This window comes from Oncorhynchus tshawytscha, linkage group LG14, assembly GCF_018296145.1.
Source record: "Oncorhynchus tshawytscha isolate Ot180627B linkage group LG14, Otsh_v2.0, whole genome shotgun sequence".
Taxonomy (NCBI): domain Eukaryota; kingdom Metazoa; phylum Chordata; class Actinopteri; order Salmoniformes; family Salmonidae; genus Oncorhynchus; species Oncorhynchus tshawytscha.
The window spans coordinates 23,535,992-23,551,182 of NC_056442.1; the positions used below are offsets into that span (position 1 = coordinate 23,535,992).

The following is a 15,191-nucleotide window of genomic DNA, read 5'->3' on the forward strand; positions in this document are numbered from 1 at the left end:
TGTCAGGAATTGTGGAACTTCCGACTTCAACTGTATCGTGAACCAATGATCAATGAGTTATTGGTTGACGGTTCATGCTCCTACAGACTGAGGCTGTTAAGTAGGCTGGACAAACAGCATACAGTAAAGGGTTAGAACTCCAAGTGCATTGTTCCACAGCATCAATACATCCCAAAGTCTCACAGATGCTCAAAGCACATAAACAAACATGGGCCTCAAACAAAGAGCTTTACACATGAACTCTATGACCACATCCGTGTGTAGGTGTGTTCATTGCAGAATACGTTCATAAACAAAGTGCAAGACGACGAGGTAACGGGAGAATACTCCAAAACAGATCCGTTTCAGCTCCATGTGGGCTCGCTTCCATCCTGATGGCCAGCGGACAGGGCTTAGGGGGTGGCCTAAGGTTATTGACTGAAAATAGATCAGCTCTATGAAAGGGGTGTTTCAACATGCATATGGGTCTAAAACAAACAAACAAATGAATATACTAAATGAAAGTCTAGCCACAATAACCAACGGCAATTAGTATAATCAGCCTCTCTCCCTGAGGGGCCTGTAGCTCGCTATGGAGGGGGAGGCGGTGTGTGTGGGGTGGGGGCAAAAATGGGATGGCCCACTTCCTCAGGAAAAAGCATCTTGCGCTATAGCCAGGAAATGGCCAACGCCAGCCCTGGAGTCCAGACGAGCCTCTGGAACAGAGAAGCAGGCATTGCTTCTGAGCTGTCGGACCTACGAGGACACAGCAACTCACACACCCACTTCGACCAGTTACATTGTCCGTGTGGCCCAGGGATGCCACTGCTGTGAGAACCACAGGGATCCTCTTCTTAACAGCATAACAAGGTAAGAGCTGGACACTGGGCCCGTGTGAAACCATATTACACTTTTCATCTCAGTTTCATGTTGTCCGGGGTGCCCCTGGTCTGGCTGGGCTCCAGTCAGAGCTCCCCTCGGAGGCAAGTGTCCTCTCCCACTCATAGAGAGCAGGGCTCCGTATTGGTCAGAGCGGAGACCAATGAGAGACCAGTGAGCGGCGGTATTCAGTGGATGCTTTCTTTAGAGTCGTTCAGTATGTCACTGCTGTTTCATGTATAGTCTGTATGGTATGTTAATGCATCTGTTGTTGTGTCTGTACTATAGTCTATGGAATAACATCATTTAAATATAACTTCCTCCAAGATCAGTATTTTGTTAGCATGTATCGCAGCACTTGATAATACATACAGGGCTCCAACGCCTTGTGGATCAGGAAAAGCCATGCATAGATAACTACATGAATATACACAAAGAGCAGATTTGCTTAATTTTGAGTCCTACTAGAAACATCCCACATAGTGGACTAGCCACAGCTGTTCATCTGTTGGATGTTTTGATCATGTTTTCTCTGGGTGAAAAGTGAAGAGTACATTGGCTACGCAAAACAACGTAACTGAATTCCGTGGGAGAAGCTGTAACGTCGGTGCCGTTTTAACCAATGTTTCAATGGTAAGAAGGCCTTGTTTGATGCGGTGTAGTGCATTTCAACTACACTGACCCGCTGACCACATGTCCAGTGTTGAGGGAGCAGCCGTCTGATGATTCATTGATGATTATCTGAGAGTCCATCGGGGAATCTCTGTTGTCGTCTGCACTGTTTGTTCCTGCGTGTTTGTGACGCATGCACAGTCACAGGAAAATTCTAAGTCACTTTTTCTCGAAACATTAGAGCAACAATGACAAAGTCTAAAGATGAATCATATGAACAGTAGCTTAATATAATCCTTCAGTCCTATTTTTTTATTTATTTAACCTTTATTTAACCAGGAAAAGCCCATTGAGACCCGGAGGCTCTTTTTCAAGTGGCCAGTATACGTCTTCTTGTGAGATGTCTTACAGTGATGCGCTATGTAACCAGGGCCCCCATTATTCACTCCTTAATACAACTGTGGGCACAGGTACACCTAGGCAATTCAAGTTTGGACAGTTCAAAGGAACAAGACCTGTTCCCACTAGGGATTTCAATGTTGAGCGATCTGACGATCTGTACTTCAAAACGTATAACGTAAAGAGTTTCTGTCTGGCCTTAATGATGCTACATGGTGTGATATAACATACTATAGTAGTCATAGCAGTCACAGTACCTTATGAGAGAGAGTACAATGTTTTCAGGCTATAAAGTGTGTTAAGTGGATAAGTACACTGTTAAAAATGTGTGCTTTGCAACAACAAAACTAGTGACAACTGAGTTGCCACCAACTTGAAGGAGATGAAACCTTAACTTTGATGGAGTATTGAAAGCAATAATCCCGATGATGTTTTGAATCCTGTCTATTGCAGAATTGGATACTTTTTCTGAAATGTCTTCATGTTTAATATTATTTTATATATTTGATCATTTGCCATTATATACCTTTTTGGCAGGCATTGTCAAGTACAGTATTCAAACCACTAGCACTGGCTAGAGTTTTTACAGCAAGTATTGCAGGATACTGTATTTGCCGCCACCATTTGAAGTTGGAAATGTGGGAATGGGTTCTCTCATTATTGAAAGTCAACTTTCCTGACAGTTCTGATATCCATTCATCGTGATTCATTACACCTCACGGCACAACAAGCTGCTTATTAATACTAATAAAGAAATACATATTTATTTTTTCAAACATGCATGCAACATTGTGTATATAAGAATGTCAAAAAAATTATTACCCACAATCCTCTAAAAACAGAGCCACGTTGCAAGATAGGAAGTGCAAGGAGATTAAACCAGAGACTTCCAATGAGTTTAATAACTCCATTTTCTCTATCTTTGGTTATCCTCATAAAAGACACTTACATTTTGAGCAACATGTTAAGTTGGATTTATTCTTAGTTGTTTAGGTAAAATAACATTCGCCGCTGAATAATATTTTACTGTGTGGTTGATTGTGTAAAATTCAAATAGAATTCCAATGTGTTTTGATGCTGCCTTTTACATGCACTGAAACAACAAAAAAGCGTTTTCACAACACTCTTAAAAACCCCAATATTCAGATTGAAGGACCACTTTGGCTGTTTCAGAGTACTTCTATTCATTTTTAAAACCCATTCGGGGTATCAGAACACTTCCATTGGGTTTACATTCAAACACCCTCCAAACACCAGATCTCAGCTTAGGTGCACTACTTTTCATGGTTTCATGACACAATCATGGCGTTTTGAGACGTTCCATTTTTACAGTGTCATATATCCAGTAAACAACCGCAAGCAATACAAAACTTGACAAAAAAAAGAGCAACTTCATTCTCAACATCAGGGACAGAACTGCCTGCCAAACTGAGGACATCGTGGTCATGTTGCCAAGGTCAGTGGTACCAATGCCATGATTGCAAAAGAGTTTCACTCAGGAAGGAAAAGCTGAGGCAGAGAGAGACAGAGACAGAGACCGAGAGAGAAACATGGGATGTGTGGGAGTATACTGTACATAATTACATTTGTCACCAAGCCATTACAGCACACCCTTTGATAACCAAAATGGTTCTGTGGGAATCTTCTTGTATCCTCTTTTTCCTACAGTCCACATTACAATTGACTCGCCTGCTGAGTGATGAGCTAGCTGCATCCCCCTGCCGTCCACCTGAATTAGCATTGAATTCGAACGCTCTGAACCTCTTCAGGTCAGGGAAACGAGTTTGACGTCTATCCACTTCCCAGATGGGTGAATCGTGAAGGCACCCGGATGCTACCTACTGCAGTCAGCGCGAATAAAGGATAACCGTAATTCCTCATGTGCTGTTGGCTGCGTTTGTTTGAGTGGGACAGGAGACAGATTGATGTACTGAGACTGATGAACCGAGAGGGCATTCAATAGGGGCCCTTCACTCAGTGTGGGTTGGTAGAGGTGCTCCGAGGGGGCTTCCCGTGGCCTGTGTGGGGCGATCAGTGCAGGATGCAGGCAGGCTATGATTGGAGCGCCCCCCGCTGTTCCCACACACAGGTGCTACATTGTGGAAGGTTACATAACCATGACGACAAACAAGGAAAATGTCCTGATTGGCCAGAGAGGGTGACACGGTGAATATTTTTGTTGAATTCACATGAAATTCATGTTAGTTGACAACATAACAAAAATGTAAATCAAAACTAGACATTGAACTGACGTCTGCGCCTAGTGTCATCCAGCCTGGAGTGGTTTGGCAGTGGTTCCAGGGCCATACCAGTGGTCTGTGGTTTTGGAGAAACACACACAGAGAGGGGTTGTGTGGACAGAGTGGTCTATAAAGATTTGTTTTTAGTATCTTTTAGCTTATCCTGAGGAAAAATGTCACCTGCCCGTGTGAATGCAGATGCCACTGCACAATATGCATGGGTTGAGAATGCGAACGTTATCGCAGAAGATAGAACCCTTTTCTAATAGCATGCAATCTTGTTCGTTCAGGAATTCCAGAACCTCAGTGGCAGAGCCTCTACCTCAAGAAATTTTGAGCTACTCGAACTACCCTCATTCTTTTGCCTATCTTTTCAATCCTAGAGTGAAAGACGCTGAGATGATAGAGATATGGAATCCATTCCACAGTCATGAAGATGACCTAAAGATAACTCACTGTCTAAAACCAAAATAACACTTGGGGGCCGTTACGAAACCGCCGAAACACTGCCAAGATGAACTGTAGTGACAGCTTGGGGAAAAGGATAGAGAGACAGAGAGAAAATGTTGGACTTGACAATGAAGAAGGCAATCTTATGCAGCGCGATTTCCTGTTCCCTAAAGCCTGAAATACACTCCAATTGCGTGGCTCCTCTTTATAGAAGCCAAGGCACACAAATAGCCACTCTGTATTCACAGCACGCCTTAGATGTGCTGCCAGTGGCTATGTTTCCTGTCCCTCTCATCACCCACATGCCAATCAACAGGAACAGACCCAACTAGTGGTGTGCTCAAAGTGTTTCCACTCAGACAGATCCAATCACTGCTCTGTAATTCATCTGTTTGGGACAGGACATTGGAGGACTCACTCAACGGGATGCTGAAAGGTGGCAAAGTTCATTCCAACTCTCATATCCATGCAGTGCTTGGTCTCTACTCCCAGACACTGGAGCATACAGAGCACCCTGATTCTGGCCAGGGGAGACTATTCAGAACTGTATTATCTTGACATTTTAGTCAGTTAGCAGGCACTCTTATCCAGAGCGACTTACCTAAGCAATTAGGATTAAGTGCCTTGCTCAAGGGCACATCGGCAGACATTTCACCTAGTTGACTCTGGGATTCGAACCAGCAATATTTTAGTTACTAGCCCAACACGCTTAACTGCTAGGCTACCTGCCGTATATGGTGTGTATCCATTTAGTGATGGATTGCAAATCATTCTCAAATGATCTCAGCAAGGGTAAATCCCTGCTCGAGTGCACAGGTGTCAAACTCATTCCACTGAGGTCTGAGTGGCAGCAGGTTCTTCCGCTCCTCCCTTGTACCTGATTGAAGAATCAAGGTCACTAATTAGTAAGGAACTCCCCTCACCTGGTTGTGTAATGGCTTCATTGAATAAGTTTGACAACCCCTGGTGTACTGTATCTTCATGCAACTCGTTGTCTCTGACAAATAAGTTCTGGCATTCCAGCATGACTTAGTACTATGCGAGGTGGGGTAACTGAGTACTCAACTGTCCTTAAAGAACTGCAGGCCAACTGCGTTAGCCAAGGTGACTGGTGGTGGCCACTCGCTCTTCCGGTTCAGAGTCTGTGTCCAGCGGCAGCCCAGGTTAATCAGTATCACCATCCATTCTCAAAGTCAAAATCACTAAAAGCTTGATGCTTGTTGTGAGTGCTGTGCGTGCTGTGTTAGTGCTGTGCAAAAATAAATAAAAAAACACTTACGAGAAACCATTGCTATTCTAAAGTGTCCACCGACTACGGAGCGTAAATATTTATAATTCATGTGTATTAGACTCTTTCACTTGTCCCCATGACTTAACCTTGTAGAACTTTTTAAGATGGTTTTTGAGGTCAGCCAGGCTGAAAGGGCACTCTTGGGACCATCCTTTGTTTATGCATCAATATATCCCCGGCTAAGCTTTTCCCAATTGTTTACTGTACTCTCAGCCTCCCAGGCTCAAACGGATTTCTCAATGTTTTTACTGAGTGCCAGAATTGAGAGGAATTGAGAGGAAAACGGGAGTTTGTGTAGTCTGGGGTGCTTCGTTCAACACGGCTCCAAACAATAGTGTCCTTATTGGCTGTCAAAAATGAAATGTACCCCTCCGTGACGCACTCGTACACAACTCCTATTGTCTTTTTGAGAATAAACTGATATGTATTTGAGTGACTTCCTTTCAGCGCGCGTGCTGAGGCCGTTTTGCTCTGGACAACTTACAGGCCAGTGAGGCCAGAGAGAAGGGCAGAGAGAAGGGCAGAGACAGGACATTGACCTTTTGAGGGATGTGCTCCATTCGTTCACAAGGCACAAGGTGGACTTTTGAGTTCAATCTTAATGGACATTTTCTTCTGGCAAAATGTGTGTAGGGAGCCTGTTAGGATTCAATTTTAACTTTATAGCACCACCTACCCCACAATATTCCATCGTGGAATATTGCCATCAGTGCTCATTAATGATAGCATCCTATTTATGTAGACTGCAGAGGGTGTCACTCTCACAGAACGGACAAAGGTAGGCTCGCATAACACAATAATGCGATGTTTTGTGAATAAACTGTCTACATTCCTAATAAATCATCAGTCAGGATGACTGCCAGAAGCTCAAGCCATTGGCTGATCCAGCGTCATAATGTAACAGGTGAGGTAGCCTACCGTAGCACTGTAAACCTGACTGGAAATTCCAGGGGAATCCCGTCTAGGTTTTTTTCCTTCCATTTAGCGGAGGTATACTGTTTTACTGGAAACGTGCGGACAAGACAGCGTGGCATTACACGTCTGTAAGAGAGAACGTATTAACTTGATTCTGACAGCAACTCTAGAGACCTCAGTCGCACTGCTGTCAATGCCTTCGCGCGATGCCAGGGTTGCTGCTCCGCGTCACGGCGTTAGGCTCCAGCCCACAGAAAATAAAGGGAGGAAGCTTTATGGAACTTTCAGCAGCGCATTGAGCGCAGCAGTCTCTCACCTGACGAGACAACGTTATCTTGGTTTGTGACTAGTTCTTGGATTTCACTTTTAGTTGTATTTTTGGTGCATGTTTTTAATAAGCGAGCAATCATGAATCATGTAAGTAGATTGATCTGTTGTGTGTTTCTCTGACTGTTATTGGATATTCATTATGATTTTGTCACTAATGGACTGACACTGATGACATTGACAAATGGCATTAACCTACAAACAGTAGTGTCTAGGGAAATGTGGTACATTTACACGTTGTAATTGTATTCATTATTTTTCGGTGTTGTGTATGATGAAACATAAAGTGCTATATTTTAATTTAAAGATATTTGCAGAGATCATCTCTGATTTTCAGTTTTTGTGTTATATTTTGGTGGCAGTAGACTATGACAAACTACAGTTTGTAAAACTATACAATTTAACCCCAAAAAACGTTAAATCACATTATCTGGTGTTACAATCTGTAGCTAGTTTGAGATTCCTGAATCTCTAGAAAATTATTGAGTTATAAAGAGTCAAGCTCAGTGTTCTGCATTAGAGACTAATCTGATTAGTTCATAAATAACAACCTTTGTAGAATAACTATTGATCAGAAAAGTCTCTAATGCAGAATGCTGAGCTTGACTCTCTTTATAAACTCAAGCATTTTCAAGAGATTCATGATATATTCCTCTGCACTCTCAGGAGAATTTAACTCGAAATGAGCTGACTGCGACACATTTTCTTCCTGCAGAAGAAAATCCAGAAAGTCCACTTCTTTTTTTTTTTTTTTTTTTGTGGGGAGGGGGGATCTGCTCACAGCCAGCACTGTGGATTTAGACATGGGTCTACCAGAGAACGGTTAACAATTTACTGTCCTAAATATGTTGAAATAAGGGACCTGTCATGGAAAAAACACAATCTTTGCCGAAGTCTTATAGTGTTGTGTTAGCTGTTGCAACTACTGAGCAATGCTGATGTGATAGTGAGCTGCTTTGCTTCATCCCTTAATATGATCCTGATGACAGATACGGTATTAGAGCTCATTGTTCAAAGCCAACACTGAGATTGGAAGCCTTGATTGAGATGAAATCTGGCCCATCAAGGACACCGAAGGGCGAAATCACCTGTTGTTTCATTTTTCCTCGTAGATGAGGAAATAATTGAGGGGGGAAAAAAACAGCCTTTCCAAAGTAATCGTAATTACTCGTACAGGTATTTCCTATGCTGCTAATATGTTTTATTGGATTCACATTCCCATGTCACCAGTCTCCATAACACCATCGCTCTCAGGACAGTTTCTGTCCTCAAGGAAAGTTACACAAAACTGTGTGTTTTTGGGGCCCTTCCAACATTATTGGGCCTCTCCTCTAACCACTGCCTTCATTGAGTGGCCTTAGGCCAGGATGGAGACGGAGAGGAGCCCCTCATATCTGACACATCTTGACGGCAGGCCTGGCCTCTCTGCAGTAGCTCGATGCCCGCTCTCTCCCTTCTGACCTTCAGAGAAGAGACAATATGTCTTCAGAGAGGGGACTTTGGACCCAGTGAAGTCTTTCATTACACACGATCGTGTTCAGTTCGACAGTTCAAACTTATTCTAAGCCTTTTTCTCAGTCTCTAAAATGTTAAATAGCTGGAGGTCAAGCCTGAGTGTAGGCCTATTCAAGACATGAGAGTAAAGAGGGTTGTTTGTTGATTTGGCTAACAAACAACACATTAGCGTCATACATATCCAGCCAATCCAGAAGGACATGGTGTACAAGCTTTTGAAGTTTATCTGTGTCAAGAGAGATGAGACCCTCGATAGTGTGTGTAAACAAAACAGAAATGCCTGGCCTGGCTGGTGAGTTGTGTCGTTGGCCCGTTGCAGAGGTGGAGGGGAGGGGACCAAGGGGGACCTGTCCCTTTTGTCTGCTACTTGGTCCTGGACGAGACAGGAAGTAGAGTTAGTCTGGGAAAGTGGTCCCCGTATCTAAACGCTTTAGCCACCACATGGAAAAAGCATCCAGACGCATTGTCATTCTAAAACACTTAGGGAAGCCAGAAAACAATAGGTCCTCTTTAGGAATTTAAAACACGCTGACCGTAATAATTTGTGTAAAGCCATTCATGTTATTGTGAAACATCACAAATCAAGTATTTTTTCAAATCTGACATGGAACGTGTTTTAGAATATGTTATATCCAAGCTAATCATTCATCATGTTTGATTTAGTTTTTACTTTACCCAGAATTCATCAAGGAATTTTCATTGATTAGAACAAAATCAATACTTTTTTTGTTTGTCTCAAGTATCGGTAGGAGTAGGTAGGAGAGCATCGTAAATTGGTGAGCGAAGGAGCTCTCAGGATTTTCCATTGATAAATTCAGGACTTCCCACTCAAATGTTCTCAAATGCCACTTTCATTTCCCCCCCAAATAAGGGCACGGAACTAGCGGCCTCCATCATTACCCTAAAGCTTTTGAACACACACACAGAGGAAGTGATTCAGCGTTGTCCCTTCCCCTTGTCACCAGCCGTAAATACCGCAGGGCTCTCGGTGTGGCAGGAAGCCCATAGAGAGGAACAAATAGGTTTTCTTGAAAAGGGTCAAAGGGCATCAAAGACTATAGCGCATAAACAAGTAGAACAATGATCTGAAACCTAATAAAATAGCCCCAGATCCTGGATCTTAGCCACATGACCATAATAACGTAGCACATCTATTCATAACCGCCTTCCCACCCAAATGGAAGCAGGGTTAGAGTTTCCATGGTGATTCCTGTTTGGGTGGTAAGGCGGAAGGTTACATGTTAATGTTTTACCAGATAGACTCTTTATAGAGAATGATTGTTGTTAACCATCCAATATATGAACTCTCCCGTTACCCGACACAAGGGGGGGGGGGGCAGTAACATTGGGTGAACAGATGACTTATCTTAAACTTGTTAATCTGAGTTACTTTAGTAACTGTCTTTATTAGCTGTGTCAGAATAAATCTTATCAGGTAGCCTAGTATAATGAACAAAGGAAGAGGTGTGACACTGCATTTATCAGTTCCATTCAGGCCAAATTTTATGGAAGCATCTCTTGGAAAAGGTCCCCTGTAATCATTCTACATCTCTCTCTCTCTCTCTCTCTCTGTGTGTTCCTTAGTTTAACCCCCAAGTGGAAGCATGCCCATCCTCAAGAACCTCCCAGCGCGGCTGAAGGGAGGCAGCAGGGTGAACGGGGAGTTGGAGAACACGCGTGGCGAGCTGATCCTTCGCAAGATGAGCCTGAAGCTGAGCCCCTTTGAGGTGCCCAGTGACAATGAGGAATGGGCTCAGGCACACTCACTCCTGGACGGGGGCACACCACGAGACCGTAACCCCTTCGAGGACGAGGAGGATGAGAATGAGGCGAACGAGGAGAGACGTGGCGGCTCAGGGAGGAGTTCGTTCAAGGGCACCCTGGACCGGATCCGTGGCGTCTCCCCACTAAAGACTCTGGGCAAGCTGGGCAAGGGGCTCCGTATGTCAGGACGCAGTAAGGGCACTGCCACCCCTTCCCCTCAGGGGTCCGTTGCAAGCACCCCCACCTCAGAGAAGAAGAAGAAGGGCCGACGGAGCTCAGAGGGAAGCTTACTCAGGTACGAGAGGTGTAGAGGGAAGCTTACTCAGGTACGAGAGGTGTAGAGGGAAGCTTACTCAGGTACGAGAGGTGTAGAGGAAAGCTTACTCAGGTACGAGAGGTGTAGAGGGAAGCTTACTCAGGTACGAGAGGTGTAGAGGGAAGCTGTTGAGGTGGTTTAGTAGAGGATGTTGAGCTCAGCCCACGTCTCCTATAACCTAACCCCCTTAAGCTAAATAAAGGTTAAATAAAATAAAAAAATAACCCTTAACTCTGCACAGATTTGCAGGGAAGTGCAGGGAGAGCCTTCGCAAGGAAAGCCTGCCCAACGGGGAGCTGTGCTCAGAGAGCGAGGGGGGCGACTCTTCCAGCCGACGGCTCTCCTTCATGAAGATGGTGGGCCTGGGCAAGCTGAATAGGGGGTCCATGGCCGACCACTCGTCTCATGAAGAGGAGGTGGTGGAGGAGGAAGTGGTGGAGGAGGTGAAGCCAAGGGAGCCCCTCTCAGGTAAGGACAGCCCTCAGTGGAGCACTGGGTTACTAAGGGTCAGCCAGTGTGCACTGGGATCCACTCTGAAGGATTCCAACGGGGGTCACATGATGACTGTCAATGACTGTTGATTGGTAACAGTAAGGTCATGCTAGCTCACCATTACATTTGAGGAGTTAAGATACTGGTCAAATTAATGGAGATCGTGGCTAATAATAACCCAAACATTTCAACTGTTATTTTGCCTTGGGATATATCACTAAATCACATTTTAACCAATGAGTAAAACCACTCAGGTCAACCACAACAGACAGAGACGCACTCTATGCGCAAAGTTAGTTGATAGTTATGGCCCAGGTTTACTTCAGTTCAGTTGGGCGTTCCATGTGTCACAGGTCTATGATACAACAGTGTCAGCCTCCCTTCCAGTAAACAATCATTCCCGCCATAATCCCTGCAGTATGTTACTATTTTCACCACGGGGATGATGCTATCAATGTCTCAATGTCTGGGCTATTTTTGGACACTTTGGAAACAATGGGAGAAAGATGTCGCTTGGGATAGAGGAGACCAGGTCCAACTAGGCCACGGCTGAGAGATGCGGTCATCCCCATGCAGGAGGACCAACCAAAGGATTTCCCACAGAAATGTTTGATATAGGGTGGTGTTGTGGTGCTGTTGGGACCTTAATCACTATTACGCTGGCCTTCCTCACCGTTAAATATGTGCTGTTCCGTTACCCACCTTTGTTCATTGAATGGCATCTCCGGTATGAAAGAGTATAATTAGCACACTAACCACACTACGGGGTTGCTTGAAAAGGTACTCCATTATGCTTAGAATATCCAATGTTGGAAGAAAAAAAGGTTTTATTGAATAATTATTGTACACTAATCATTGTCTGACGATAGGTCTGTTAAATATTTGTAAAGCACAGAACTTGATTCCGCGAGTCTGAACTTAATCCAGAGCTTAATGGTCGGGATAGTGTGTGAGCACTCAGTAATGGTGTTCCCCTCATGTCAGCTCTGCTAGAGATCAGCTTTCATGTTTAATACCAACAGGTTGTGCCTGTCTCTCTGTGTGAGGAGTAAAGATAAGGCTGATGGTGGCAGCAACAGCCCCGCATTTTGTTATGATCAAGAATGCAGAGGGCCAGTTAGCCAGCTTTACAAAGAGCACAGAAACTGCTGAGAGCTCAGGATCAGACATGTCCACTCTTTGTCCTGGCCTTTCAGTAAGCAAGCAGTCCAAATACCATTCTTATCACGCTCAAAATATCACTGAGATGTGTTGTTTACAGGCTGTTGACTTCATGCCTCCATTGCTAAGACCCAGAGGACACGTCGCGCGTTCGGAGGCTTTGTGTCGATGCTGCTTCTCCGTGCTCATGCCATTTCACCTGCACCACTGGGCCCCATGACGTATCTGAGACTAGTGAAGCGGGACAGAATGGCCTTATCGCCTTAGGAGTTCAGCCATACAGGCTGTCACGTCGAAGCTCTACACCATTACACCTCGCCCCGGGGATCCATGCATGAGTGCCGTACGGAGAGAGTGATGAAGGAGGGATCCACGGAGGAGGAATGGGATGCGTGCTCCGCTGCATTTCAACCATGTGTGTTATTTCTTGGGTGAACCCCCTAGCTGACGCACAGCGAACAGGCCTTTTTTTTTGTATATTTGAATGTGTTTGTTTGGGGAAAAACACTGAGCTTTCTGGCATTGTTCTCTCAGCTGTCAGCACAAACTGTTGGTGGTTGTTAGCCCGCCCTGCAGATTTCTTTCATTCATTTCCTCATGCCACAAAACTGAAACTTCTTCTATTTTAAAGGTCTTTTCAGGGTTGTGTTGAGACTGGTAAATATTTAACATCATCATTTTCTTACAAGAGGGTTCAATAGCAGTAGCAGTAACATTCTCACCAGGCCCTCCCTCTGTAAAGAGACGGGCCCTCCTTCAACATGGAAAAAGCCTTTGTTCCTTGAGGCTGTCTGTTTCTGGACTGGTCCTTGTAAAAGAGCCAGGAGCGAAGGCAAAACAGGACGGACAGTTTATGTTTGTGGACATCGGTATTGTGGTGTTCATTACAAAAAGAAACCAGTATGTGCTCGGCTAAGTAGACTGTGTGACTGTGCTCAAGTGTCAGGAAATACCTCAGTAATGGAGAGTGAGTGACTATTTAGACTCTTTGCCAACTGTTTCAGACGTATTGAAAGAAAAATGTTCATGATCCGCCAACCGAATATGGAGTGTGCTGATATTAAATGATTCAAGACAGGATATAGACAAGAGAATACAGACATGAACTATATTGAAACTAAGGAAACATGTATTCATATTTGCGAAACCGCAGTACATCTTGCAACCCATCCGTGCCTTGAAAGTAAAGCAGTTCAATCTGTGTAGCCTGAAAGAGCACAAAGCTATAGCAACCTCAACACTGCTCCCTGTACCTCCACATGGGATTTTCCCTTCAGTCTTCATCCAATCAGATGAATGTGGCCAACAACCTGGCCTCAGGTATTCAGAAAGCTAGGGTCGGATTACAACATATTCTGACCAAGCCTTCAGCCCACAGCCCCCTGCCCCAACCCAGCTCCCCCATCATTGTCAGCCCTAGCTGGTGAACCAGCTAACATGGTAGCCATGATCTCAATGCGTCATACCCCTCTGATTGTCTGGGTGGATCCACATTGGATTGAGTTCATAGCATCCAAGAGCTCCTTGATAACAGGGCCATATAGGAGGTGCAGGCCACTGCCTTGTGAATGATTTCCAGGCCTTGCCAAATGACAACCCCAAGGCCCCTGGACCATAAAACCATAGCTAGCGCTGGCTCATGTCCTGCAATACCTGCTGTGAAAACTGTGTCGGGATCCTAGCAACTAATGGCTATATTAGCCATGATGAAATGCATGCTGCTTCCTCTCATATTCAATATATGACCTTGAAACACAGCAGTTGTAACACTGTCAGTTTAAAGTGTCCGTGTGCCAAAAGTAACAGGTGTTTTCATACCTCACTGTGGCAAATAGAAATGCAGTATAACAAGCAATCCAGTTAGGGAAATAAAAGACGAAGAAATGAAGCTGGGCAGAGCTGCCTTTTCTGCCAGAGTGACAACCCAGGGAGTGAACTTGTCCTATCATCTGATTAGTGTTTGTTTTGTTACTGTCGGTCGAACGTCCAGAGCAATGAGGAGAAAGGGGAATCTGAGTGCAGTGCACTACCGACTCCCAGGATGAGTTCATGTGATCAGTCCCAGCCCTGCTGGGATGTGTGCTGACGGGAGGGAGTGACTGGGGAGGAGGCCTCTCTGTCTCTGGGCCTCCGCTCACTTCGCATAGACGCCATGTCACTCTCCATCCGGAGGGACAACCAAGGCCTGGAGGGCTGGCCTGGGACCAAAGGCTTTCTCAGGACAGGGCTAGGACAGGGCCTGGCTCGCTTTGTTGTGGCTGAGCTTGGGATTGTGGAGAAAGGGATGGAATGAGAGGGTGGGAAGGGAAGGGGGGAACAGATTTGACCCGGCTGTGCCTGCAGGAGTATGGGGGAGTTTGGTGGAGCTGTGGGGAGGTTGTTGGATGCTCCCCTGCTTATTAGATTTTTAGCTTTTGGACAAAAATATTTATCTGCCTCGCACACGCTGAGATGTGAAGACAGGCAGGCTGCCTCTAGCCTGGTCCCAGATCTGTTTAGCATTGACAATAACCATAGCTCTACTAAAGCAATAACCATGGCTCTACTAAAGCACTAACAGATCTGGGACCAGGCTAGGCTGCTTCTGTTTTAGATAAAGGCTGAATGGGTACCAGAGAATGGGAGAGGTTGAGTTTCTACAGCTCAGGTGTCCACATACAGTTCCCATAGAAAGCCTGCAGAGGACTGAGGAGGTGGTGGGCGTAGATGCTGGTCTTAGATTTTAGAGATACAGTCATTTATTTATTTATATATATTTTACTTTTACCCCTTTTTCTCCCCAATTTCGTGATATCCAATTGGTAGTTACAGTCTTGTCCCATCTCTGCAACTCCTCTACAGACTCAAGAGA

General features: G+C 44.8%; 1 protein-coding gene across 3 annotated transcripts in view; it reads left to right on the forward strand.

Annotated features, from left to right (window-relative positions):
* The first annotated feature begins 703 nt into the window (after positions 1-703).
* The window catches only part of exoc3l2b (exocyst complex component 3-like 2b), a 32,619-nt gene continuing 18,131 nt past the window's right edge, over positions 704-15,191 (forward strand). The window contains exons 1-3 of one of the 3 annotated variants that reach the window (XM_042297171.1): positions 704-849; positions 10,192-10,666; positions 10,929-11,155. In XM_042297171.1, the coding sequence (XP_042153105.1) occupies positions 10,212-10,666; positions 10,929-11,155 (682 nt within the window). In that variant the 5' untranslated portion in view covers positions 704-849; positions 10,192-10,211. Of the gene's footprint in view, positions 850-6,884; positions 7,183-10,191; positions 10,667-10,928; positions 11,156-15,191 lie in introns of those variants that run through there. The other 2 variants (XM_042297172.1, XM_042297170.1) reach the window with 2 other exon arrangements.